General features: G+C 47.4%; 1 protein-coding gene across 4 annotated transcripts in view; it reads left to right on the top strand.

Moving 5' to 3' along the window:
* Window positions 1–26,858, top strand: part of SLCO3A1 (solute carrier organic anion transporter family member 3A1) — a 372,385-nt gene that overhangs the window by 289,742 nt on the left and 55,785 nt on the right. For all 4 annotated transcript variants that reach the window (XM_025271275.3, XM_044932855.2, XM_044932856.2 and 1 more), the window contains exon 4: window positions 6,999–7,262. In XM_025271275.3, coding sequence (XP_025127060.1) covers window positions 6,999–7,262 — 264 coding nt within the window. The remainder of the gene's footprint in view (window positions 1–6,998; window positions 7,263–26,858) is intronic.

Consider the following 26,858-nt stretch of genomic DNA (forward strand, 5'->3'; position numbering starts at 1 on the left):
ATGTGACCTTCAGCAGAGGGGAAAGCAGCTGCTGAAAGCTTGTTCAACTCACCCAACGAAACCACAAAGCCCTCCCAACCTTGGATTCCATGAGTAGAAGAGTCAGAGCAATGAATTGTGTTAGTCAGGAATCCTAACAAGCCTGCTCCCGTGGCTCAGTGGTAAAGAATCTGCCTGCCAGTGTAGGAGACGTGGGTTTGAGCGCCGTCAGGAAGATCCCCTGGAGAAGGAGATGGCAACCCACTGCAGTATTCTTGCCTGGGAAGTCCTATGGACAGAGGAGCCTGGCAGGTTACAGTTTGTGGAATCACAAGAGTCAGACAATACTGAGTGACTAGACAAAAACAATAACCAGCTTGCAGACACCTGTGCAAAGGCAGACCCACCACGCACTGGCCTCACAGTGACCCGGGTGTGGCTCCCCCTGCTCCCCCTGCTCCTTCCCAGCATTTTTTTCCTGGTGCCTGAAATGACCAAGGGGCAGGCAAGTGACTGGAGGGAGCTTAGCCAGGGTATTCACAGAGTCTCCTGGGGATGCCAGGCGTTTGCACAGCCCAGGACCCTGATTCCATCCCCATCCTTTTCAATATCTTTCTTTATCCACAGTTCTAGATTCATTGGCAATTTGATGCATTCTAAGTAAATGAGACAAACTGATGTTCTTCACTTGTATTCTGAGCATCCTCCTGAGAGCAGCCTTCATCAAAAGGCTGAAACTGCAGCCATGTTTAAAATCAAAACACTAATTAGAACCAGATAGAAAGAGAAATAGATTTGCACACCTTGCCCTCTGCTACTGCAGCTAAGTCACTTCAGTCATGTCTGATCTGTGCGACCCCATAGACGGCAGCCCACCAGGCTCACCTGTCCCTAGGATTCTCCAGGCAAGAACACTGGAGTGGGTTACCATTTCCGTCTCCAATGCATGAAAGTGAAAAGTGAAAGTGAAGTTGCTCAGTCGTGTCTGACTCTTAGTGACCCCAAGGACTGCAGTCTACCAGGCTCCTCTGCCCATGGGATTTTCCAGGCAAGAGTACTGGAGGGGGTGCCATTGCCTTCTCTACCTGGACGTAAAAGAATACCTTTGTTATACTAGCCTACCCAGGGCCGCTTTTCTTAAAAGTTAGGAATTTTTATTGCCTAAGACATGGGTTCAATCCCTGGGTGGGGAAGATCCCCTGGAGGAGGGCATGGCAACCCACTCCTGTATTCTTGTCTGGAGAATCCCATGGACAGAGGAGCCTGGTGGGCTACAGTCCATAGGGCCGAAAAGAGCTGGACAAGACTGAAGTGACTTAGCACGCACGTGTGCACACACAAGCCATTTGTACCAGTCAGGGTAGGCTGAGTTATGCTGCAGTAACAAACACCCTCAAGATGTCAGTGACTTGGGAATACTAAAGATTTATTTCCTGCTTGTGTTATATGCCCGAATCAGGTCAGCAAGAATATTTTGTTCATTATAGCTTCTTAGGCATCATCTTTGGGAGAACTCCACATGCTTCACGATCAAGCAGGAAAAAAAAGAGCATAGGAGTCATGCACCAGCTTATATATATTGCCACATGGAAGTGATTTGTGTCTCCTCACTCACATTTGACTGGCAAAACTCTGTGGTGATGGCCACGTGTAACACCACAGGAAGGGAGGTGAGATCCTCATTCTCAGAGGAGGAGACCCACATGCAGATGTGGGGTAATGTTACCACACATGCTTTGCCAATCCACATAGAGAACTCTCCTTCAACGTCAGTAATTCTTGTTGTCATTATTCAGTCGCTCAATCATGTCTGACTCTTCGTGACCCCATGGACTGCAGCACACCAGGCTTCCCTATCCCTCACCATCTCCCAGAGCTTAATCAAACTCATGTCCATCAAGTCGGTCATGCCATCCAACCATCTCATCCTCTGCCGCCCCCTTTTCCTCCTGCCTTCTGTCCTTCCCAGCATCAGGGTCTTTTCCAATGAGTCAGCTCTTTGCATCAGGTGACCAACGTATTGGAGCTTCAACATCAGTCTTTCCAATGGATATTCAGGGTTGATTTACTTTAGAATTGACTGGTTGGATCTCCTTGCAGTCCAAGGGACTCTCGAGTCTTCTTCAGCACCACAGTTCAAAAGCATCAGTTCTTTGGTGCTCAGCCTTTATGGTCCAGCTCTCACATCTGTACATGACTACTGGAGAAAACCACAGTTTTGACTATATGGACCTTTGTTGACAAAGTGGTGTCTCTGCTTTTAGTATGCAATCTAGGTTTGTCATAGCTTTTGTTTCGATAATGCTGAGTTGTGACAATTGCCAGGCCGGAGGGGGTGATAGTCAGTTTCAATGGCCAAGAGGCGTCTTAAAAATACTATTCATTGTTGAGATAGGTAGAGTAAGGAAGTGCCTCAGAAAAATGAAATTGGATCATTAGCAGAGATGTGGGTGGACCTAGAGTCTGTCATACAGAGTGAAATAAGTCAGAAAGAGAAAAATATCATATATTAATGTATATCCGTGAAATCTAGAAAACGGATACAGGTGAACCTATGTTCAGGGAAGGAATAGAGACATACCTGTAGAGAACATCCAATGTGGACGTGGGGTGGGGGGAAGGGGAGGGTGGGACAGATTGAGAGACTAACATTGATATGTATACATATTATGTGTAAAACAGATATATAGTGGGAATCTGCTTTATAGCACAGGGAGCCCAGCTTGATGCTCTGTGATGACCTAGAGGGGTTGGCAGGGATAAAGGGGTGGGAGGGAGCAGATATATGTATACATATGGCTGATTCACTTCATTGTACAGCAGAAACTAACACATCATTGTAAAGCAATTACACATGCGTGCTAAGTCACTTCAGTCTGGTCTGACTTTTTGTGATCCCACGGACTGTAGCCCTCCAGGCTCCTCTATCCATGGGATTCTCCAGGCAAGACTACTGGAGTGGGTTGCCATGCCCTCCTCCAGGGAATCTTCCCAACCCAGGGATCGAACCCAGGTCTCTTATGTCTGCTGCACTGGCAGGCAGGTTCTTCACCACTAGCGCCATCTGGCAAGCCCATAAAGCAACTCTGCTTCAATTTTTACAAATTTGAAAAAGAAAAGATGTGTCTCAGGCTGGTGTCAAGCATTCACTGTCTCCACAAGAACCCCCAGAACCAGGCTGAAGCTCTGCTCATGAGGCTGGCTGGTCCTGAGGGCAGCCTGCTCCAAGGCTGATTGGTTTCTTCTCAGCCTGTTATTTCTCTCCCTGCCACCGTCCACTGGATAATTGAAACAGAGGGGAAAAAAATCAATACTTCCCAGAATAGTCAGCCGTGATTTTCCTGGTTCTTCAGATCCCTGCCTTCTGCACACCCGCCCCGCCCTCCCCTTCCAAAGCGGCCGTTGTGCGCTGATCCTGTCACAGGTGGGTCCTAGCCCTGTCTCAGGAACTGCGAGCACACACTGGCTTTCTGCCTGCAGACACAAGCCCACAGGGAGCAAGTCACCTCACTTTCACACAAACGCCCGCCTCCCCCAGGGCCGCCCCTCTCCCAGGAGTGCTTTCTCACCGTATAGCAGTCACTAACTTCCTATCTAAAATATGACTGTCCACGTGCTTCTGATTTCCTTCTCCCAAACAGCTGCCAGGCTTTCTCTCCCCCTGCTGGCTCACATCTGGCAGCTTTATGGGGCCCAGAGACAGAGGAGGGAAATACTGTATTTCCCCTTTCCCATCTTTTGTTTTCATTCAGTGCTTGGCAGCAGGTGAAGGAAAACAGTAAGGGATTGGTGTGAACAGTCTTGCTCATCTCCAGGGTGGTGTGACTTCCTTTTCTCTTCTCCTGTTTGCATAAAGATGCTTTCAACATCACCCTGTTTTTCTACACTGTACTCCTTTAAAAAAAAAAAAATCTGTACCTTTTGTTGGAGTAGATGGGTTTGAAGACCAAGCATTTTCACATCCCCGATAGCAATGGAAACTGACACTGGTAAATTAGACTCCTACTTGTTAATAACCATCAGAAGGCATATAATTGTGCATTGCTGTTGTTTAGTCCCTAAGTTCTGTCCAACTCTTTGTGACCCTATGGACTATAGCCCACCAGGTTCCTCCGGCCATGAGATTTCTAGGCAAGAATACTGGAGAGGGTTGTCATTTCCTTCACCAGGGGATCTTCCCCACCCAAGGATCAAACCCACATCTCTTGCATTGGCAGATGGATTATTTACCACTGAGCCACCAGGGAAGCCCTAATTGTGCATTAGTGCCATGCAGAATTTCTCCATATAGGAATTTACTTTAAAAATGCTGTTTATATCCAGTGACTGAGCTACTAGGAAGCTCTTCTCAGAAGTGTTGATATTAATAAAAAGATTAAAAAATACCTCAGTATACAAGACTTAAGAAACTAGCTAAAAATTTATGTAATCCCTAAAATGGAATATTACGTAGCATTAATATAATGTGTGGTAATTTTGAGAGATCTTTACAATGCATTGTTAAATGAAAAAAAAAAATCTATACCTTAAAATTCCCATTGACATAAATATACCCCTGAAAGTTCAAGATTAAGCGCTCCAATAGGTAAGAGCCTACTATGTGTCAGGAGATGCTGGTTCATTACCTCTCAGCCTGGTAACCACTATCCTTGGCTATCTATCATCTTTATTCTGCAAATGATGAAACTAAGAGTCAGGGATGGTGAGTAACTTTCCCAGCATCCCATGCTAGTAAGTAGCAAGAGTGGGATTTAATATCACACGCTAGTAAGTAGAAATAGTGAGATTCAGCCCCAAGCCCAGTAGAGTGTATGCTCTCTCCTCTCCAGCATGTACCTGCACAAAAGCATCTGGTCCATTCAAGTGCCCTGGCTATTGATGCTTGGTTGATGTCAAGGCCTCCAGGTTAGAGACCACCAGTGTTCCAAAGGCCAAGATGCCACCCATCAGAAGAGCTGGTCATCTTACCTGCTGCCCAGAGCAGAGGAATTATCCATTAAGAACCCTCTAGAGAGCCCAAAACAAAGGCCTGCCAGTCAAGAGGGAGAGAGCAGAGCCCTTGGCATCTGGATGCCTATGTTCTGGTCTTCAACTCTGTGCATGTAGGCAACGCACTCAGCCTTTCCTGTTCCTTTTTTTTTTTTTTTAGTATAATTTTATTTGTTTGTTTTTGGCTGTGCTGGATATTCGTTGCTGCCCAGGCTTTTTCTCTGTTTGCAGCTAGTGGGGCTACTCTCCGTTTGTGGCGTATGGACTTCTCACTGCAGTGGCTTCTTTTGTTGTGAAACACAGGCTCTAGGGCAGGTGGGCTTCAGTAGTTGTGGTTCCCAGTCTCTAGAGTACAAGCTCAGTGGTTCTGGCACACAGGCTTCATTGCTTCGTGGCACGTGGGAGCTTACCAGACCAGGGATCAAATTTGTCTCCTCCACTGGCAGGCAGATTCTTTACCATGGAGCCATCAAGGAAGCCCACACCCAGCCTTTCTAAGCCTTGATTTCTCCATCTGTATGATATAGGGACAATTAAAAAAAAAAAGCTCTATCTCGTAGGGTTGTGGGGAGGGTTGATTGGAACAGTTAAGAATCCACTCCACATAGTGCCCGGTGCAGAGTGAGCCCTCGGCAGATGACGGCTGGCTTTTCATCACTGATAACCGAAGAGTCTTCAGGAAGAGCACTTTAGACATGGGAGAGTGCTCATCCGGTGACTGTGGTCATTTCTCTTCCCAAGCCCCTCCAGGTCTGCAGCCTCATTACTTCTTAGCTCATTTGCTGTATCCCAGATCGCTGAGATGAATTTCCTTCTGTGCTCCAGGGGCGTGGGATCATCATCAGAGATATCTCTAAGCAGCTCACGTGGGAGCGCCCTGCTCTGCAAGGGAGATGTGGAAAGAGGGAAAAACATCTACCAAGGGGGCAACAGAAATGTGCATCTTCTTGACTCCAGCTGGAAAGTCAAACAAGTCATAGTACTAGCTGGCCACACCACTCGCATGGAGCCTCAAAGCATAGACACTGGCTACGGAGCTTTCAGTAGAGGACTGGCCCCCAGACCACAGGCCATCATGGAAGTTTGAATTAACCCATCCCCATCAGCTTCCCTGGTGGCTCAGACGGTTAAGAATGTGCCTGCAATGCAGGAGATCCAGGTTTCGATCCCTTGGTTGGGAAGATCCCCTGGAGAAGGGCATGGCTACCCACTCCAGTATTCTTGCTGGGAGAATTAGTCCATGGGGTCGCTAAGAGTCAGACATGACTGAGCAACTAACGCACACACACACACACTAGCAGCTTAGGAAAAGAACCCTCACCATGAATATTAAGCTCACATCAATTAAGTGCTTAAGCACGTGCCAGACACTGTTCTGAGCACTTTGTGTCTGGTGTGGCTCATTTGATCTTCCGAACTCGATCAGGGTAAGTACCGTCATAATAATCAGCATTCTACAGATCAGTTCTGCTGAGGCGTGGAGAGTTCAGATCGCTAGCCTGAGGTCGCACTGCGAGAAGTGGGCAGGGTTTCTTTCCAGGTATCCTGGCTCTTGGTTTCCATTCTGCACCGCCCTACATGATCTGTGAACCAATTTAAGGCTGGGAGAGAGGGGTGTGGAAGGGGATCTCAGGGTAGCAGCTTTGTGGGGGGGGGTGAGTGTGAACATACATAATAAAGATACACCCTTGAACGATTAATGTTTCTGTCTCCCTGTGCTTTTGTTAGCAGACCTTGGCAGCTCTGCCGAGTCAGTCGATGCCAGCCTAAATTCGGGGGGTGTCTGGCTTCTCACTGTTTTTGTTTAGACAGATACAAGCACAAAGTAGACAAGAAAATTAAGGAGGGAATGCGATCAGCCTTCAGCTTGGGGAAAACCAGAAGCACAGCTAGGAGGCCACAGGCTGCTCTGCCCATTGTCCACTCTTCCCCGCCCCTGGCCTGTCTGTACAGCTGATTGCAAGCCTCAGCCAAGTGCCCGGCCCTGCCGGGTGCTCTCCTGTTAACCATGCTCTTTCTGGTTGTTGCAGGTAACCTGGACATCACCCCAGACGACCCCCGCTGGATCGGAGCCTGGTGGGGTGGCTTTCTGCTCTGCGGTGCCTTACTCTTCTTCTCTTCCGTCTTGATGTTCGGGTTCCCACAGTCTCTGCCCCCGCACTCAGACCCCGCCCTGGAGAGCGAGCAGGCTATGCTCCCCGAAAGAGAATACGAGAGACCCAAACCCAGCAACGGGGTCCTGAGACACCCTCTGGAGCCAGACAGCAGCGCCTCCTGCTTCCAGCAGCTGAGAGGTAAGGACACCTCCTTCTCGAGGGACTCTCGGGACCAGATGCTGGGGCACTTGAAATAGAATCCCATTGGTTTTACATGATCTGCCTTCCCTGGTCCTGTGCTTAACTGACCCCTGTGAAGTAAATGCGCTTTATAAAGCAAAAACAAAGGGACTACCATTTATTGAAGGGGCAGCAGACGAGATCCTCCCAGCTGAGAGCCCAGTGGCTAACATTGCACCTGGTATAGGATAAATATAAGTGTCCGTAGAGGGGAGAAAGTGGGGAGGGAAGGAGGGAGCTGGATGTTTCATGCCCCCCCCGCTCCCCTCTTTGAACTCTTCCAGGCCACTTGCAAGCACATGAAAGCAGGAAAAGACTTTGAAGCTGGTTCTCTTTGCCTGATGCAGGCGTTCTTGAAAAGCCACATCCAGAGTGCATTTCCTTAGATTCTCTCTGGCCCTCCAGCCCCTCCATTAGAGATGAGAGCCGTGTTCCTCTGGAAGGAAATATTAACTCAAGTCTTGATAACGAAGTCCCACTTCAGAGAGTGGCAAAGTGCTCACCATCGTTTTTAGAGGGAAAAGAAGTGCATCTTTTTTTCACAAAAGAGACACAAACAGTGATGCAGAATGAAAATGAGGAGTCCCCCCCACACACCCCCTGGTGCTTTCTATATTTGGCTCAGCCTCTTAGAGGTGAGGGTGATGATGGGCAGCCTCAAAGCTGCCCCCTCCCCACTTGAGAGAGATGTGCAGTGCTCCCTAATTCAAGGATGCCTTCTTGCTGGGTGTCCTGAAGAACGTGCTAGATTTGGGAAGCGGGCAGGAGCAAGGCTGCAGCGTTCCTTCTTGGTGAGGCTGGGGTGGGAAAGAGGTGGACAGTGACTTCTTTGCAGGAACCAGGCACGTGGCCTGGCCCGCCGTCAGCAGCTGCCGCCTCGGGCTCACAGTGCTTGCTTTAGAGGTCTGATGAGTGACTCTACTGAGCTCTAATGAGGGGCACTGTCTCTGGAGATGCTTGAAAACGGCAGCGAGAACCTCAGGTGACCTTGAGCTCAGATCCCCGTCCCACCCTTCACCGGCCCTGTGCTTATTACCCTGTCCACGCTTCATGTCCACGAGCGTGGAGTTGTAACACGGTTCCTGGGTGACAGCCTGATCTTGAGAATTCAGGCACTGCCTGTGGAGACTGTCTGTGAATACCACCTGGTAGCCAGGGAGGGATTCAAGGAACTTGTGCTAATTCCCAGAAGATGCTAATTTAACAACCTAATGTCCTATTTCACTACATGTTCTGTGATGGCTTCTACCAAAGTCGTAATGTGGAATTATCTGTAGACGATCTTAAAATACATCTAAGGATCAGAGTGCACTGTTAGATGAGAAAGTGAGCGTTGGTTGCTCAGTCATGTCCAACACTTTGCAACCCTATGGACTGTGGCCTGCCAGGCTCCTCTGTCCATGGAATTCTCCAGGCATGAATACTGGAGTGGGCTGCCATTTCCTTCTCCAGGGGATCTTCCTGACCTAGGGATAGAACCTGGATCTCTCTCGCATTGCAGGCAAATTCTTTACGTCTGAGCCTAAGTTTGTTTTTTTTTTTAGATGAGAAGGCCACCTGCTTTGTATCTTCTGAGGTTGCCTTGGCTTAGAGTCTTAGGAGTCTGTGCCTCATAAAATAAGACTCCCCAAACAGGTCCCCTTCAGGAGCCCCCAGGTGGCTGGAGGGTGATGCTTACTGCCCCTCTGATAGCACAGCTGGCCATGGCATCCCAGGGACCAGATTCACAGCAACAGCTGGAGCTGGCATAAGAGTGGGCCTTGCAGACACTCAGACCTATCTGGTGGCAGCCTTTCCAGGTATTAGGTTGGCAGTACAGTTCCTCTGGGTTTTCCTGTAACATCTTAATGGCAAAACCTGAACTAACCTTTTGGCCAACCCAATATTTCCTTACCCCAGGATGGCTTGCTTTCCTGAGTCTCTCATGGCAAGACCTGTACCTGTAATCTCTTGCCTTTCATCTCTGGGGATACACAGATTTAAAAAAAAAAATACAGTTATGCCATCAAAGAACTCACTATCCAGTGTAGAAACAGGCAGCCAGCCGGCACGGTGGCCTAAGGTGACAACGGCAGCGCCAGGCAGCCCGCATTATGGAAATACAACAGGCGGGCAGGGGAGGCAGGGCGCGGGTCGCCCCAGACAGAGCCGAGCCACGTCTGCAGGACGTCACAGCTTCAGAACGCTCAGGCTCCGACCCAGTCTCTGGTTAGCCCATTTGTCAGTTCAGTCACCATTTTCTGAGACTCTGCCAAGCTCCAGGGACACAGCAGTGGGTGAAGAATCTGCCTGCAATGCTGGAGACCCAGGTTCAATCCCTAGATCAGGAAGATCCCCTGGAGAAGGAAATGGCAACCCACTCCAGTATTCTTGCCTGGAGAATCCCATGGACAGAGGAGCCTGGGGATTTCAGTCCATAGGGTCATAAGAGTCGGACACGACTTAGCAACTAAATCACCAGCACCAGGGACACAGCAGTGAGCAAGGAAGCGTACATGCTGGAGCTTATAGGGTAGCAGGGGAGGCCTGCAGTGGGCAAAGCTGAAGCAGTGGCAAGGTGAGTGCTGGGTGTGCTGTGGCTGGCCTGGCAAGTACACAGATGGGTAAAAAGGGCGGAGGCTCCTAGACCAGAGCCTCCACGGTTACAGCCCATGTATATGTGGGCTCCCCTCTGATAATTAATGGTTTTTAATTTAGAATTAGTGATTCCCAGCAGCATCAGATCCATTCATGGACCTAAAGGATGTCCCAGCAGGAGAGGAAGGCAGTGCATCTAGAAGAATCCCCAGGAGCCAGAGTCCAGCGGACTGAGCTGTTATGGGAATCAACAAATCTTGCACTCGCCAGCTCATGAAGAGGGGGCCATGGTGGTTTAGAGCCTTCACTTTTTCCACCCGAGACAAAGTGTTCCCACCACATGGACATTTCCGCTAAAAGCACCACATGAAGCTGCCAGGCACTCCCAAACTCTTCAATCTGATTTGCAGCCTGGAAAGCCCAACTGGTCTGCATACAGTATGCAGCACGCTTATGAGTACGGATAAGCTGAACATCTCTAACACATGTTAGAGAAATTAGCATTACTCTACGGATCTATAGGTTGCAGTTTCTCATTTGTTTCATTTGAGCTTGCTGTTGTTCAGTCTCTAAGTCGTGTGTGACTCTTTGCGACCCCATGGACTGCAGCACTCCAGGCTTCCCTGTCCTTCACTATCTTCCAGAGTTTATTCAAACTCATGTCCGTTGAGTCAATGATGCCATCCAACCATCTCATCCTCTGTCATCCCCTTCTCCTCCTGCACTCAATCTTTCCCAGCATCAGGGTCTTTTCCAATGAGTCAGCTCTTCACATCAGGTAGCCAAAGTATCGGAGCTTCAGCATCAGTTCTTCCAGTGAATATTCAGGGTTGATTTCCTTTAGGATTGACCGGTTTGATCTCCTTGCTGTCCAAGGGACTCTCAAGAGTCTTCTCCAGCACCACAGTTCAAGAGCATCAGTTCTTCGGCATTCAGCCTTCTTTATGGTCCAGCTCTCACAAGCCTTCTTTATGGTCCAGCTCTCACGTCCGTACGTGACTACTACTAAAGGGTTTCTAGTCCAGCCATCAACCTGTGTCTCCTGCCAAGCTCTCTAGAGAGCAAAGGTCCCTGAGAAGAGCTGGCATAAGAAGAGCCACACCATCCCCCTCCCCTCTGGGACTGAAACGCAGCCTCTTCTGCTCTGGAAGGGCCATAGGGCTCCTCACCTGGGTCTAAATCCAGCTCAGCCACTTCCTAATCATGCAACCTTAGCCATGCCATTCAACTCCCCTTGGTTTTGCCATGTGGTATCTGGTGTAACTTTACAGAAGCTGCATAAGGTCAATATTAGGACTTAGCTCTGTTTCTAGGTTAACAGCAGTGGTCCCCAACCTTTTTGGAACTAGGTACAGGTTTCATCGAAGACACCAGTTTTCCAGTGATTCAAGCACATTCATTTATTGTGCACTTTACTTCTATTATTGTTACATCGACTCCACCTCAGGTCATCAGGCGTTAGATCCCGGGGGGTGGGGACCCTGGTAAGATACAGAGCTCCTGTTCGGTGACAGAGGACTTCAAAGCTGTGATCATTTCCAGTGCTCTCTCCCCTCAAAGCAGGCTTTGAAGGTCTGTTTCTACAAAGTTGGCCACTGGTTGGGTTTTGTTATGAGAAGGTGAGAGATGGAAAGCTCAGAATCTTTTCCAGAACTGTGTAGAAAAGCAGTCACTTCTTCCCAGAAGCCCAGAAGTCCCTGTCTGATGGTGACTGTCACATAACCAGTTAACAAAGCAGGCAGCTGGTGAACAAACGCTTGGGCTCGTAAAACTCGAGCATCTCCCCCAGGTGGGAGCCTATATATCCAGGACACATTTTTGCCTCTCAGCTGTACCATCAAATAACTTTTCCTTCCTGGCTCTGAAAGTGAAAGTGAAGTCACTCAGTCATGTCCGACTCTTTGTGGCCCCATGGACTGTAGCCCACCAGGCTCCTCCATCCATGGATTTCTCCAGGCAACAGTACTGGAGTGGGTTGCCATTTCCTTCTCCAGGGGATCTTCCTGACCCAGGGATCAAACCCGGGTCTCCTGCATTGTAGGCAGACACTTGGAAGGGAAGTTCCTGGCTCTAAGGCCCCTCATCTCTCATCTTGTTCTTCAGCACATTTTGCTGGGTCACCTTTCAGGAGCCCCCACATCCCTCCCCTTGTGCTATGTCCACTCCTCCCTGTGTCCAGGCTTCCCTGTCCTTCACTATCTCCTGGAGCTTGCTCAAACTCAAGTCCATTGAGTTGGTGATGCCATCCAACCATCTCATCCTCTGTCATCCCCTTCTCCTCCCGCCCTCAATCCTTTCCCAGCATCAGGGTCTTTTCCAGTGAGTCAGCTCTTCCCATCAAGTGGCCAAAGGACTGGGGCTTCAGCTTCAGCATCAGTCCTTCCAATGGATATTCAGGACTGATTTCCTTTAGGATTGATTGGTTTGATTTCCTTGCAGTCCAAGAGACTCTCAAGAGTCTTTTCCAACACCACAGTTCAAAAGCATCAATTCTTTGGCACTCAGCCTTCTTTATGGTCCAACTCTCACATCCGTTCATGACTACTGGAAAAACCATATCTTTGACTATACATAACTTGGTCAGCAAAGTGATGTCTCTGCTTTTTAATATGCTATCTTGGTTTGTCATAGCTTTTCTTCCAAGGAGCAAGCTTAATTTCATGGCTGCAGTCATTGTCCAGTGATTTTGGAGCCCAAGAGAATAGTCTGTTACTATTTCCATTGTTTCCCCATCTATTTGCCATGAAGTGATGGGACCTAATGCCATGACCTTGGTTTTTTGAACATTGAGTTTTAAGCCAACTTTTTCACTCTCCTCTTTCACCTTCATCAAGAAGTTCTTTAGTTCCTCTTCCCTTTCTGCCATTAGAATGATGTCATCTGCATATCTGAAGTTATTGATATTTCTCCCAGCAATCTTGATTCCAGCTTGAGCTTCATTCAGTCCAGTATTTCTCATGATGTACTCTGCGTATAAGTTAAATAAGCCAGATGACAATATGCAACCTTGATCCACTGCTCTCCCAATTTTGAACCAGTCTTTTGTTCCATGTCCAGTTCTAACTGTTGCTTCTTTCCCTGCATACAGGTTTCTCAGGAGACAGGTAAGGTGGTCTGGTATTCATTCCCATCTCCTTAAGAATTTTCCAGTTTGTTGTAATCCACACAGTCAAAGGCTTTAGCATAGTCAATGAAACAGAAGTAGATGTTTTTCTAGAATTCCATTGCTTTTCCTATGATCCAGCTGCTGCTGCTGCTAAGTCACTTCAGTTGTGTCCAACTCTTAGTGACCCCATGGACTGCAGCCCACCAGGCTCCTCTTTCCATGATGTTGGCAATTTGATCTCTGTTTCCTTTGCCTTTTCTAAATCCAGCTTGAACATCTGGAAGTTCTTGGTTCACATACTGTTGAATCCTAGCTTGAAGGATTTTGAGCATTACTTGGCTAGCATGTGCTGCTACTGCTGCTGCTAAGCTAGCATGTGAAATGAGCACAGTTGTGCAGTAATTTGAACATTCTTTGGCATTGCCTTTCTTTGAGATTGGAATGAAAACTGGCCTTTTCCAGTCCTGTCAGCATTGCTTAGTTTTCCAAATTTGCTGGCATATTGAGTGCAGCACTTTCACAGCATCATCTTTTAGGATTTGAAATAGCTCGACTGGAATTCCATCGCCTCCACTAGCTTTGTTCCTAGTAATGTTCCTAAGGCCCACTTGACTTCACACTCCAAGACGTCTGGCTCTAGGTGATTGATCACACCATCATGATTATCTGGGTCGTGAAGATCTTTTTTGTACAGTTCTTCTGTGTATTCTTGCTCCCTCTTCTTAATATCTTCTGCTTCTGTTAGGTCCATGTGATTTCTGTCCTTTATCGAGCCCATCTTTGCATGAAATGTTCCCTTGGTATCTCTAATTTTCTTGAAGAGATCTCTAGTCTTTCCCATTCGGTTGTTTTCCTCTATTTCTTTGCATTGATTGCTGAGGAAGGCTTTCTTATCTCTTCTTGCTATTCTTTGGAACTCTGCATTCAGATGGGTGTATCTTTTTCTCCTTTGCCTTTCACTTCTCATCTTTTCTTAGCAGTTTGCCTGACATGTATTAATAGGTGATAGGGGTTGAATGAATGAATGAGTAAATAAAGGAACACTTTCTTGCCAGTGTGCATGCGTGTGCACGCTCACACACACATACACACAATAGTGGTTAGCATTTGTTTTCCATACACTATCATTTAATCCTCCCAGCCCCAAGTGGTACACTGATACCATTTAACAGACAAGGAGATTAAAGCTTACAGTTGGAAAGGAAAGGCTGTGGGAGCAGTGGGAGGGCCTCAGTGCCTATCTTCTCTTTAAAAAAAAATTTTTATTGATCGTTTATTTATTTACTTGGCTGCCTCGGGTATTAGTTGTGGCATGCGGGATCTTCTGTTGTGGCATGTAGACTCACTAATTGTGGTATGCAGGCTTAGTTGATCCAACGGATGCAAGATCTTAGTTCCCCAACCAGGGATCGAACCTATGCCCCCTGTATTGCGAGGAAGATTCTTAACCATTGGACCACCAGGGAAGTCCCAGTGCCCGACTTCTTGACCACAACATTGTGTTGCACCTTTGGACAATACACAGGCCCTCTGTTAAAGAAAAAGTGGCATCAGCGGGTCCTAAGTGAATTTTCAACAGCGTGTAGTAAAACTGTAGCTCAGTCATGAAGTGAAAGTCGCTCAGTCGTGTCTGACTCTTTGCGACCCCGTGGACGATACAGTCTATGGCATTCTCCAGGCCAGAATCCTGGAGTGGGTAGCCGTTCCCTTCTCTGGGGATCTCCCCAACCCAGGGATCGAACCCAGGTCTCTCACATTGCAGGTGGATTCTTTACCATCTGAGCCACCAGGGAAGCCCATGTCTACTTGCTCCCTCTCCAAAAGAAAAACTGCACAGAGCCCGACTCTAGAGGGCCTTCATTTTTAGGGGAATGAAATCTGCCCGGGTTGATACCTTCCCCAACCCTCGCCCCACTCATAGCCCTAATGCCACCATCACCAGGTTCTGTTGACTTTAGCACCTAAATATCTCTCAGACATCCTGCACGTGGTCTCTCACACTCCAGTCAGTCCTGACCCCTCCAAGCTGTCATCCACCCTAGGATGTGTTCACAATGCATCTAATCCTGATAGACGAGGCTGAGCCCTTGACATGGCCACCAGCCTCATGAGGTTCTGCCCCTCCAGGCTCTTCCCACAGCTGCCGCCCTGTTCCCGCCACACCAGCCTCACCTCTCGAGCCTCCTTTTGGTCCTCTGTATCCCCAGGATCCCTTCCTCCCAGGACTTTGCACTTGCTGTTCCATTCCAAGGATTCTGATCCCATCTTCAGACGTCAACTCACATCATTTCCCTGAAGACGTTTTCCTGACATCCCTAGGGCATCCCCTCCACGGCATGTTGCTCTCTGTGTCGTGATCAGTGTGTGACCTTTGTAGGAGTTATCACCTCCCCCAGAAGCTCCGTGAGGCAGGGACCACATCTCTTTGCCCATGCCCTTGTATTCAGTTGGCCAAAAAGTTCATTCAGGTTTTTCCATAAGATGTTACCGAAAACCCTGACAGACTTTTTGGCCAACCCAGTACGTGACTGGTGCTCAGTACCCATCTGATAAACAATGGGTTACATGGATTGGAATGATGCTGGGAAAGATTGAAGGCTGAAGGAGAAGAGGGAGACAGCGGATGAGATGGTTGGATGACATCTGTGATTCAATAGACGTGAACTTGGGCGAACTCCAGGAGATGGTGAGGGACAGGGAGGGCTGGCATGCTGCAGTCCATGAGATGGCAAACAGCCAGACACGACTGAGTGACTGAATAACAACACGGGGAGGGCTGGACAGGCACTGCCCAGCTCAGCACGGTTTTCTGCTTCTCGTAAAGCCATCGTCACCCACAGTCCCTCCCAGGGCTTTGGCCTGTGTTTGACACACTCACAGACACTGGCTGGTGGACCTGTAGGGTAAGGGAGCTAGAGAAGGTGAGGTTTGGGAAAAGAACGAGACCAGCACTTTACAGGAACAGACCACCTTTAATGAAGCAAGAAGGGGCAGCAGTCAGATTAGTGAGCTGCTGCACTAACCCAAGAAAAGAATAAGAATACATAGGCATGTATGTGGAAAGCTACTGTCTTAAGGGGGCCTGTTCTTCTCCAAGGTTGTTCAGAGTAGTTATCTCTTAAATGGCTGGGGCAAGGAATTCCACCTGGGAGCTGGGCATAATCAACCTTAATGTCCATTTTTTCTTCGGGTGAGAGAGTTCTTTGTTTTGCATAGAATGGTGGGGAGGACCTGGAAGGGAGTTTTAACTCCAGACTATTTTGAGCCGTGTAACTTTCCTTCAGGAGCAGGAGCTCCACCTGGGCTGAGTGTCATGGCTGGCTCCCGGGTGGCTTTCCTATGTGTGGAGGAGAGTCTGTTCCTGACACTGAATCCGAGTCTGCCAGCCCAGTGGCTCCACTGACCTGCCCTGTGCCTTTGGGTGCAGGTCTTGACTTGCCCGTCTTCCTGGCAGGTGTCTTGCTGTTTGGGCAGAGTGCATCCTCACCAGCCCCCACCTCTGCCCTTCCCACTCTTCCGTGGGGGCCCCAAGCTTGTTAGTCCACCCTGGGACCCAGTTCATGCCTCCAGCGTCGGCTTCTCTGCCAAGCCGCCTCCATCATTTGTGACCCAGCAGTCGGTTTCTGCTACATTTTTCCTAATTAGAGGCCTGTGCCTTTCGGCATAATGTTATTATGAGGAGCCTGGTGATCTGCGAGTCCTTGTTCCACAGGCTGAACGGCTGAGTGTGTTTTATCACGTGATTTGTCTTCCAAGCTGTGCTCCCCCGTCGTGAGAATTTCCCGTTAGAGTCTTCTTTCTTGAGTCCATGGCCCAGGAAACCGGCTGCCTTCCCAACCTCTTGGAATCCTGTGCCAGGCTGTGGTTCCAATGCAGCCGTGTCACAGGAGTTGTTTTTACGGTCCCCAGGGGCCAGACGGGTCAGTGGCGTCACTGTGTTTGATGTGTGTTTGTGCGTCTTTGATGGAGGACACACTGGGGTTATCTCTGTTATTCAGCCATAGCTCCCCATCGCCAGTTATTTCAACAAAGTGCCTGAAATGAGCATAGGAGAGGGCACCTGGCACCATGCCTGGTTCACTGTGGTTGCCCCCCGTGCTTTTGGAAAGAAGGGAGGGAGGGAATAACTAGAAAACAGCATTTCCCAGCGGGGGCTCCTTGGAACACAAATCCTCTGTGATGCCCAAAGAAGTACAATTCAGCAACATTAACAGGGAGGAGTGCTTCCATGGGTAAATAAGTCAGGAAACTGTCTGAATGCTGTGATGCTCTTGGCAATTCACAGAATGTGTTATGTTAAAGGCTCTGAGAAGGCCAGCTGTACGGAAAGCTGGCTGACTTTGTCAGACTTCTTTGATCCCGGGACTGTTTTATTAGGTCAGCTCTTTAGGCAGTTGTGAAATGTTGCCACAGTACAGGCTAGAAGGTGGTGAGGATTATGGGAGGTTCAAGGGATGCCATGAGGACCCCAGAGGAAGGATTCGAAGACAGGTGCGTGAAGGATGCAGCGTTTCTGCCTGATCTGGAAGGATGAGCAAGAGACACATGGATGGAGGGGAGAGGAGGGGCTTCTGGGCTGGGATGCCTGAGATGTGCGTAGTTTGGGGAACAGGATTTAGAGAAGATCGTGCTAGAAGACAGGCTGCTCTCAGCTCCCACACCGAGCCGAGTTCCTGGTATCCAAAGCTGCCCAGTACGTCTTTGGTAAAATTATGACTGAATTATTGAGGGTCTTCTCATTGCCCTCCTGTAAGACTAGACTTTATTTTATGAGCCCTTATTTCCCAACCAGGGATTCATGTCATTGTCAGTTCTGGGCTATTTTTTTTTTAATAAAGCAGATAAAACTTATTTTAAAATGAAAATCTCAGAAATAAGATGCTAGTATTCAGAAAAGGAGTTAATAAAAGAAAAAAAAATTAGCAATTAAAAAAATGCTGTGGACTTTTCTTGAAACACACACATGCAGGGTCTCCATCCCTACAAATAATGATTCTCCGAGTCTACAGTGGGGGAGGGAGCTGTGGGAGAGGTGATTCAGGCATCTGAACATCTTGAAAGCTTCCCAGGAGATTCTAAGTGAGCTCCCAGTTAAAAAACAAATGTCAGAGCTGAGGGAGATGCCTTAGGGGGTCTATACCAGGGGCCAACTTCCCTGGCAGTTGCATATAAGATAAAATGGGGTAGGTGATCTACTGATGAAATAAGGTTGGGAGTCTGTGACATGACTCTTTGAGATTTAACCAGCATTTTAAAAATGCTGAGAAGGCCTGCTGTAATGCCAGCACTTCCAGAAGTAGCATTAGAAAGTGTAAGTTTAGAGATGGGTATGTACGTATGTCAGCTTGAGTGTTTGGCTTCATCATCTTTTCTAGACACTGCTATTTCTCTTCAGACTTCCCAGGAATGATTTCTCCCATGGTTAGTAGTTTTGGTGTGTGTTTTTTTCTATTTTTTTGAGGCTTTTTTTTTTTTTTTTTTTTTTTGGTTTTAGTATTGTTGTTGTTGTTTTCTTTCTTTCTTTTTTAGAACTGCATAATTTTTATTTGGTTAGTTAGTTTTGCTGTGCCGCATGGAATGTGGGATCTTCCTTGACGAGGGATTGGACCTGAGCCCCCTGCATTGGGAGCGTGGAGTCTTAACCACTGGACCACCAGGGAAGTTCCTCGTTAGTGTTTTTGCGAATGCCAAATGAAGTCACCCTGGCCACCACTGGGGTGTGGCAGACTGCTCCCAAAGAAGGTTCTAGAGAAGGCTAGAGTGAAGTTATAAAAGTGTCTTGTTTGCTTACCAAGAACTCTTGATTTCTGTAGTCATTTTCTGTCTGCTGCCAGCATGGAAAAATGCAGTGTTTGGGGCTGAATGAGAACCTGCTGTGTCCCAAGCTCCTTTCTCTGCCTCCCAATCCTGTGGAGATCATGTTTCCGGCTTCACACTCCTAATGCTGAGAAATGACTAGGGTGGCCCCAGTTAGGAACTTGCAGGCTTGCAGACACTAAGCATTCTTTTGTGGACTCTTTCTTCTTGTTTTAAACCAGCTAATGGGCAACCACACTGCTCCTCCTTGGACGGGCTGTAGGGAGCTGGTGATCTTTAAAGAATCAGTGGAACTGTTGGGCTCTGGGTTGCCCTAACCGATCCATACCCATCTGACACTTGGGTTTCACCTTAGATGCTCATTTCCTGTGTGGATGGGTTTATTATTATTATTAATTTATTTTTAATTGAAGGATAATTGCTTTACAAAATTGTGTTTGTCTCTGCCATGCATCAACACGAACCAGCATTAGGTACACATGTGTCCGCTCTGTTGAAACTCCCACGCCATCCCACCCCTCTAGGCTGTCACAGAGTCCTAGTTTGAATCATACAGCAAATTCCCATTGGCTTCCTGTTTACATATGTTAGTGTATGTTTCCATGCTACTCTCTCCGTTCGTCCCACCCTCCCCTTCTTCCCCCCACCCCATGTCCACAAGTCTGTTCCTATGTCTGCATCTCCATTGCTGCCTTGCATTTGCAAGGTTCATCAGTACCATCTTTCTAGTTTGCATATATATGTGTTAATATACGATATTTGTTTTTCTCTTTCTGACTCACTTCACTCTGCATAATAGGCTCTGGGTTCATCCGCCTCATTAGAACTGACTCAGGTGTATCCCTTTTTATGGCTGAGTAATATTCCATTGTATATATGTACCACAGCTTCTTTATCCATTCATCTGTTGATGGACATTTATGTTGCTTCCATGTCCTAGCTGTTTGTGCTGATGGTTTCTCGTTTGTTCACTCAAACTATGACCTTCTCTAACAAAGCAGGTGTTACCATCTGCCTATTACCTCACTGAAGATGAAGCCTGATGGCTACTGCTCTCAAGTTGGCCGTGAGAGGGTGCTAGAAGCTCCCCTGGGTCCCTGGGGCAGAGATTAGGGGATGGATCCTCTGTAGTGGTGAGACCACAGAGGGCCCAAGGCTGCCAGTCTGGGGCCAAACTGGTAAGTGCTCATTTCCAGAAGACTAATCAGCTCCATGGGCCTCCCCTCCCACCAGGATTTCCTCCACCCCTACCTACCTAAGGAATGGATTGGGCACCTCCAGAATCAGTGATAGAAATGGCCATATTTACTAAGATCCCCACTTCCCTCACAGCCCATGAACCTGTGGAATATGGTGTGATCATAAATCAGCCTGTATCTACAGTTAATGTTCCTTAAGAGACTATGACAGTTCCCTTTTAAGGCTATGCAGTTCATTTGTTTCTTTATTGGATTCTTTCATCTACCTTGTATGTATAGAGTATCTGCTCTTACCGGGCCTGCAATGCAGGAGACCCCAGTTCAATTCCTGGGTCGGGAAGATCTGCTGGAGAAGGGATAGACTACCCACTCCAGTATTCTTGGGCTTCCCTTGTGGCTCAGCCGGTAAACAATCCACCTGCAATGCAGGAGACCTGGGTTTGATCCCTCGTTTGGGAAGATCCCCTGGAGAAGGGAAAGGCTACCTTCAGTGTTCTAGCCTGGAGAATTCCATAAATTGAACAGACAATGGGGTTGCAAAGAACTGGACACTATTGAGCAACTTTCACTTTCTCTTACCGGGCACGATGCCCACCTCTGGGGTTGGAGCTGTTCCATCTCTGCTCAGCCCGAGAGCACTGGCTTCTCCTGGAGGACAGACAGGGAGACCCATACCAGGGCATCTGGTGGGGCTGGTGGCGCTGGGATGACAGGCTGTCCTGGGCATGTGTGAACTGGCTTGGTGTCTGGTGAACACTCACGCTACCCCATGAAGCTTCATTTTTCTCAGGATTCACTCAACCTTTGTTTTGCTCTTATGCCTCCATGATGGTGTTTTTCCACATCTCCATTATTTCTTCCATCCTCTTTCATTTTTTTTGGTCATGACTTGAGTACTGTTGTTTATCTCATCCAGATCCCCCCATCTCTCTTCTCTTCTGCTTGTGGGTCTCCTATGCTGGGAAGCACTTCATGGTGGCTCACCTTTCAGGAAAATACTGTTCTGTTGACTTGAGGCCCCACCCAGAAACCTGAAGATTTAAAGATGAGTCCCAGAGTGCGGGCAGATTTGAGTTCAAATCCACCTCCTTCGCCTCTTGGTTTTGCATGCTGGGATGTAGATGGTTGGGTTTCAGCCTCTCAAGGGAGCCTTGGTTTCCTTGTGTCTATGAAGAGGATGGTAAGACCACCGCCTAGTGTAATAGTTGTGAGAGTTAAAAAGAAACCTCACCACGGTGCTCAGTCAACACTGGTTTCCAGGCAGATGTCCGGCTGTCATTGTCAAAATTCCTGAGCAGTTGCATAGACTGTCCTGGTCTCCCCTCTTGGGCAATATTAGCCATGCTGTATTGATAGCAATGTTATTAAAGAGAAAGGCAAGGCCAATTTCAGTAGAGAGACTGAAGGCAGAGAGCCTGAGGGTCAAGGGTAGTAACTGAGCCCTCACAGTGACCACTCCTCAGGGTATCTCTAATTGCTAGGACAAGCAGTGGACAAGGATTTGTGCCCCCTGACCCCTTGACCTGCTGAACAGCCCTCTGCAGGAGGGGAATCTTTCTGGAAAGCCCTTGTCCTCCAGGAGCTCCGCTCACCTTCCCCAGTCTCTTCCCCGCTCTGTTAATGCACCACGCCTGATCACAGACATTCCAACGGCGAGTCCGAGGGCCTCCCAATGCAAGGGCTCTTTCCCTAATATAGCCAAGGATTATTTCTATTGTATTAATTATTATTAATTGCTGTCAAACTCTTTTTTATTGAAGTATACCTGATGGCTCAGCGGTTAAGAATCTGCCTGAAATGCAGGAGACTCAGATTCAGTCCCTAAGTCGAGAGATCCCCTAGAGAAGGAAATAGCAGCCCACTCCAGTATTCTTATGTAGGAAATCCCATGGACAGAGGAGCCTGGCAGGCTACAGTCCATACGGTCACAAAAGAGTTGCACATGACTTAGTAACTAAATAACAACAAATAGCTGATTTACAATATTCTCTTTCAGATGTACACAGAGTGATTCAGTTATGCACATACATGTGTGTATCTATATTCTTTTTTCTATTCTTTTCCATTATAGTTGTTACAAGATATTGAAAACAGCTCCTTGTGCTATACAGTAGATCCTTGCCATTAATCCTATCAGACTCTTAGCTGTATCCTAGAAGCACTAGAAAGCATGCCTTTTTTTTTTTTTTTTTTTTTTTGGCTGCTCCAGGTATTTGTTGCAGCACACAGGATCTTCAGTCTTTATTATGTCATGTTTGATCTAATTGCTGCATGGAAATTCTCTTAGTTGTGGCATGTGGGATCTAGTTCCATGACCAGAAATCGAACCCAGGCCCCCTCCATTGGGAGTACGGAGTCTTAGCCCCTTGATCCCCAGGGAAGTTTGTGGCAATCCATGGGGTGGAGTGATGTACTCAGGTCACAGACCTACTCAGTCTTGAAGCCAGAGTTCTAATCCCAGTGACCCTGCTCCTTAGACCAGGTTCTTAGCCATTATTTTATGCAACCTCCTTCAGTGAAACCTTTTCTGTGGTACAGGGCTCTTCTGTAGGCTCTCCAGTCCTTTCTTCCTTTCACCCCTCTGTCCTTCCCTTTTCTGGGGCTCCCCAGGTGGTACTAGTGGTAAAGAACCCACCTGCCAATGTAGGAGACATAAGAGACGTGGGTTCAATCCCTGTGTCAGGAAGATCCCCTGGAGAGGACCGCAGCCCAATCCAGTGTTCTTGCCTGGAGAATCCCACAGACAGAGGAGGCTAGTGGGCTACAGTCCATGGAGCCACAAAGAATCGGACATGACTGAAGTGACTTAGCACACACGTCCATCCCTTTTCTACTTCTGCTCTTTTTAAACAACATGGACTAAGCCCTTAGTCGTGTCACATCTGGCCATTTTTCCTAAGCACAGTGGGAATTTTTTATCATTATTATTCTTTATTCTAATAATTAAGCCACTCTTTGGTTACCAGAGGCAGAGTACATGCTTAGTCCTCAGGCCAACATCAGCACCTCTCAGAACCCAGACCAGAATGGCACAGTGATTATAAGCAGGCTGTGTAGCAGCAGGTGCCAGGGTTTGAGTTTCTGCTTTGCTCCCCTAGCCAAGGGACCACTGTCTTCTCATCTGTGAATGGAGGATTTTAATCCTACAAAGAGGGCTTCCCTGGTAGCTCAGATGGTAAATAATCTGCCTGCAATGCAGGAGACCTGGGTTCAGTCCCTGAGTTTGGAAGATCCCCTGGAGAAGGGAATGGCTACCTAATCCAGTATTCTTGCCTTGAGAATCCTGTGGACAGAGGAGCCTGAGGGGCTATAGTCCATGGGGTTGCAGAGTCGCACACAACTGAGCAACTAAAACACAGTCATCCCAGGAACATGATTTTGTCATGAGACTCATGCAAGTGGACGTGTAAGCAGTTAGAATGGTCCTTGGCACACAGGACATGTTCTGCCAGGGTTAGTCCTCAGGACTTCTCCAAATCTGTCTTTCTCCCTCCTGCAGGACCCACAGATTTCTAGGAAACTCCATCCTAGAGCAGGGGGTCCCGAACCTCCAGGATCTAATGCCTGATGATCTGAGGTGGAGCTGATATAATAATAGAAATAAAGCACACGCAAGTGTAATGTTGTTGAATCATCCTGAAACCATCCTCTGCCCCACCCCAGGAAAAATTGTCTTCCGTGAAACGGGTCCCTGGTGCCAAAAGAGTTAGGGACTGCTGTCCCACAGGACTGCCTTCCCAAGCCTGTTCTTGTTGCTGTTCCACTGCTAAGTCAGGTCTGATACTTTGTGACCCCATGGACTGCAGCACGCCAGGCTTCACTGTCCTTCACTACATCCCGGAGTTTGCTCAAATTCGTGTCCATTGAATCGGTGAGGCCATCCAGCCATCTCGTTCTCTGTCGCCTCTTTCTCTTTTTGCCCTCGATCTTTCCCAGCATCAGGGTCTTCTCCAGTGAGTCGGCTCCTCGCATCAGGTGGTCAAAGCCTAGCGGTGGAAAACTTGTCTTCCCTACAGAGGGCTCCCCGTCACTCTTCCCAACTTGGAATCATTCCGCCAGTAGCAGCACTCGGCCCCTGATGAGAGGTGAAAAGGTTTCCCCAGCTGTGAAGCTGCGTGATACAGGCCCACCTGCCTCCCTCGCCAGCTCCCAACCTCTGAGGCTAAATCAGAAGGTGGGAGGCAAATGACTGCGGGAGTCTGTAGGCGTTTGGCAGCCTGGTGTGGCCTCGGTTCACCAGCCTAGGCCACCTCATTAGCAGCTGCCACTTTGGAAAGTTACAAGTTTTGTGGGCTTAACACTTCATTTGCATGAAAAAGCCTGGAAGACTGGGAATAGCCCTAAGATCAAGCTAATTAATACCCCTTAGGTTGGGGCTCTGAAGGGTAGACTAAGCCTTTGAAAAGGAATCTTCTTTGAGAGCACTACAGGTCATTGCAATAAAACCCAGAAAGGGAGGAAGAACCTAGGAGGAAAATAGCCAAACACGAGAGGAAGCTGTCGTTTCTGGAGGCAAGTCGGTCAGGTAGATGGGGAAAAAAGATTGTCCTTTATACAAATAAGTCCCACTCAGTCTTCCCTGGGCCTCCAGTTAGATAATTCTCAAACTTAATGATTTTCACATCTAATTCGAGGCAAAATTAGTTATTCGATATTAAGACAAAAGCAGGCAGGCTCCTATCTTGACAAGAAATCTTTCCTACTGAAATGGAATTATCTCTGGAATAATTAAAATGCTTGCTGAAGTATGAAAGTGTTCCATTAGCTAGAGTTGTCTTTGTTGAGAAGCGCCCTCCTTGTCCCCAGGTAAACCATGATGGCCATGATCAAGGAAAAGAAAATAGGAAGGCTGTGAAAAAGTTGGCTTAAAACTCAACATTCAGAAAACTAAGATCATGGCATCTGGTCCCATCACTTCATGGCAAATAGATGGGCAAACAGTGGAAACAGTGACAGACTTTATTTTCTTGGGCTCCAAAATCACTGTGGACAGTGACTGCAGACACTAAATTAAAAGACCCTTGCTCCTTGGAAGTAAAGCTAGACCGAGTATTAAAAGGCAGAGACATCACTTTGCTGACAAAGATCTGTCTAGTTAAAGCTATGATCTTTCCAGTAGTCCTGTATGGATGTGAGACTTGGATCATAAAGGAGGTTGAGCACCAAAGAATTTATGCTTTCGAGCTGTGGTGCCGGAGAAGGCTTTTCATGGTCCCTTGGACTGCAAGGAGATCAAACCAGTCAATCCTAAAGGATATCAGTCCTGAATATTCACTGGAAGGACTGAAGCTCCAATACCTTGGCCACCTGATGTGGAGATCCAACTCTTTGGAAAAGATCCTGATGCTGGGAAAGACTGAAGGCGGGAGGAGAAGGGGACGACAGAGGATGAGATGGTTGGATGGCATTGTTGACTCAACAGACATGAGTTTGAGCAAACTCCAGGAGACGGTGAAGGCAGGGAAGCCTGGTGTACTGCAGTCAATGGAGTTACAAAGAGTTGGACACAACTTTGCAAATGAACAACAGCAAATAGATAATGTGATCAAACTTGAATTCTCATTGGTGTCATTTTTGAGCCAGAGAACACAGTTGGATGTTGACGGTGTCAGCTCAATGGCAGTATTTGTGAACAAGTGTGGCCGTGGTGCTTTTTCTTTGGAAGTCCCCAGATCTAAAGAATCTTCACAGTAACAAGGAAAGTGAAGCCTCCAATAAAAATATGGCAAAGGATGGTTTTCCTAGAATGTCACCAATCTGCCTACTGATTGTCAACAGTATTTCCAGAGTTTAGGTATCTTAATGCCGAAAGACTACCGTGATGGAGCAACAGTGTTATTACCTGCCAAAACATGAACAGCTGGGGGCTTCCAAATTCATTTATTACAAGGAAGCACTGTGGTTGTTCATGTAATCCATACCACTCTCTGTGAGGCTTGGTACTTTGTGACATAATCAACCCATCCCTTGTCACAGATGCATTGTACCATCGCAATGTGTTAAACCAGCCTTCACTCGTTAGCAGTGATTTATGATGATGGAGTCTTAACATCCCAGGGGTTTTTGTTCATGAAGACATATACTTATCTTGTTACCTTCTGTTTATGCCCAATCTCTCATATTTGTTGAACAGTGCACATTTTTAAACATTACACAATCAACATTGCTCTAAATATTTGTACTATACTTAACAATGTGGATTTAACAAAGGGAAATTTTCCAACATTTAAACACAGATTTTAAGTGTAACCTCTTCTAGACAATTATTCAAAATGACATTTTGAAAAAAGATTATTATAAATGTTTGAAGTCATGTAAAAGGTGAACAAAACACACTCATAAAGGCCTGTGCACTTGCAATAAAGTAGGTATGTGAATAAAGTAGCTGTATGAATACCATGGATTCAAAGTTGTTTTCCCTTATCTTTATTCTTATTCATACTCCTTTTAAAGGGCTTCCCAGGTGGTGCTAGTGGTAGAGAATCCACCTGCCAATACAGGAGATGGAAGAGATGCAGGTGTGATCCCTGGGTTGGGACGATCCCCTAGAGTAGAAAATGGCAACCCACTCCAATATTCTTGCCTGGAAAATTCCATAGGCATGGGAAGCTGGTGATTTAAGTCCATGGGGCAGCAGAGTCGGACACAACTGAACCACCAACACCCTTTTTAAAGTTTTTGTTTTATTTTGTGCATGTGTGTGCATGCATTTATTTAATCCAAGAGTTGCCTTCCTAAGGTTTTAGTAGTTTCTCAGAGGGTAAAGCGTCTGCCTGCAATGCGGGAGATCTGGGTTCGATTCCTGGGTCGGGAAGATCCCCTGGAGAAGGAAATGGTAACCCACTCCAGTATTTT

Source organism: Bubalus bubalis, chromosome 20 (genome assembly GCF_019923935.1).
Source record: "Bubalus bubalis isolate 160015118507 breed Murrah chromosome 20, NDDB_SH_1, whole genome shotgun sequence".
Classification (NCBI taxonomy): Eukaryota; Metazoa; Chordata; class Mammalia; order Artiodactyla; family Bovidae; genus Bubalus; species Bubalus bubalis.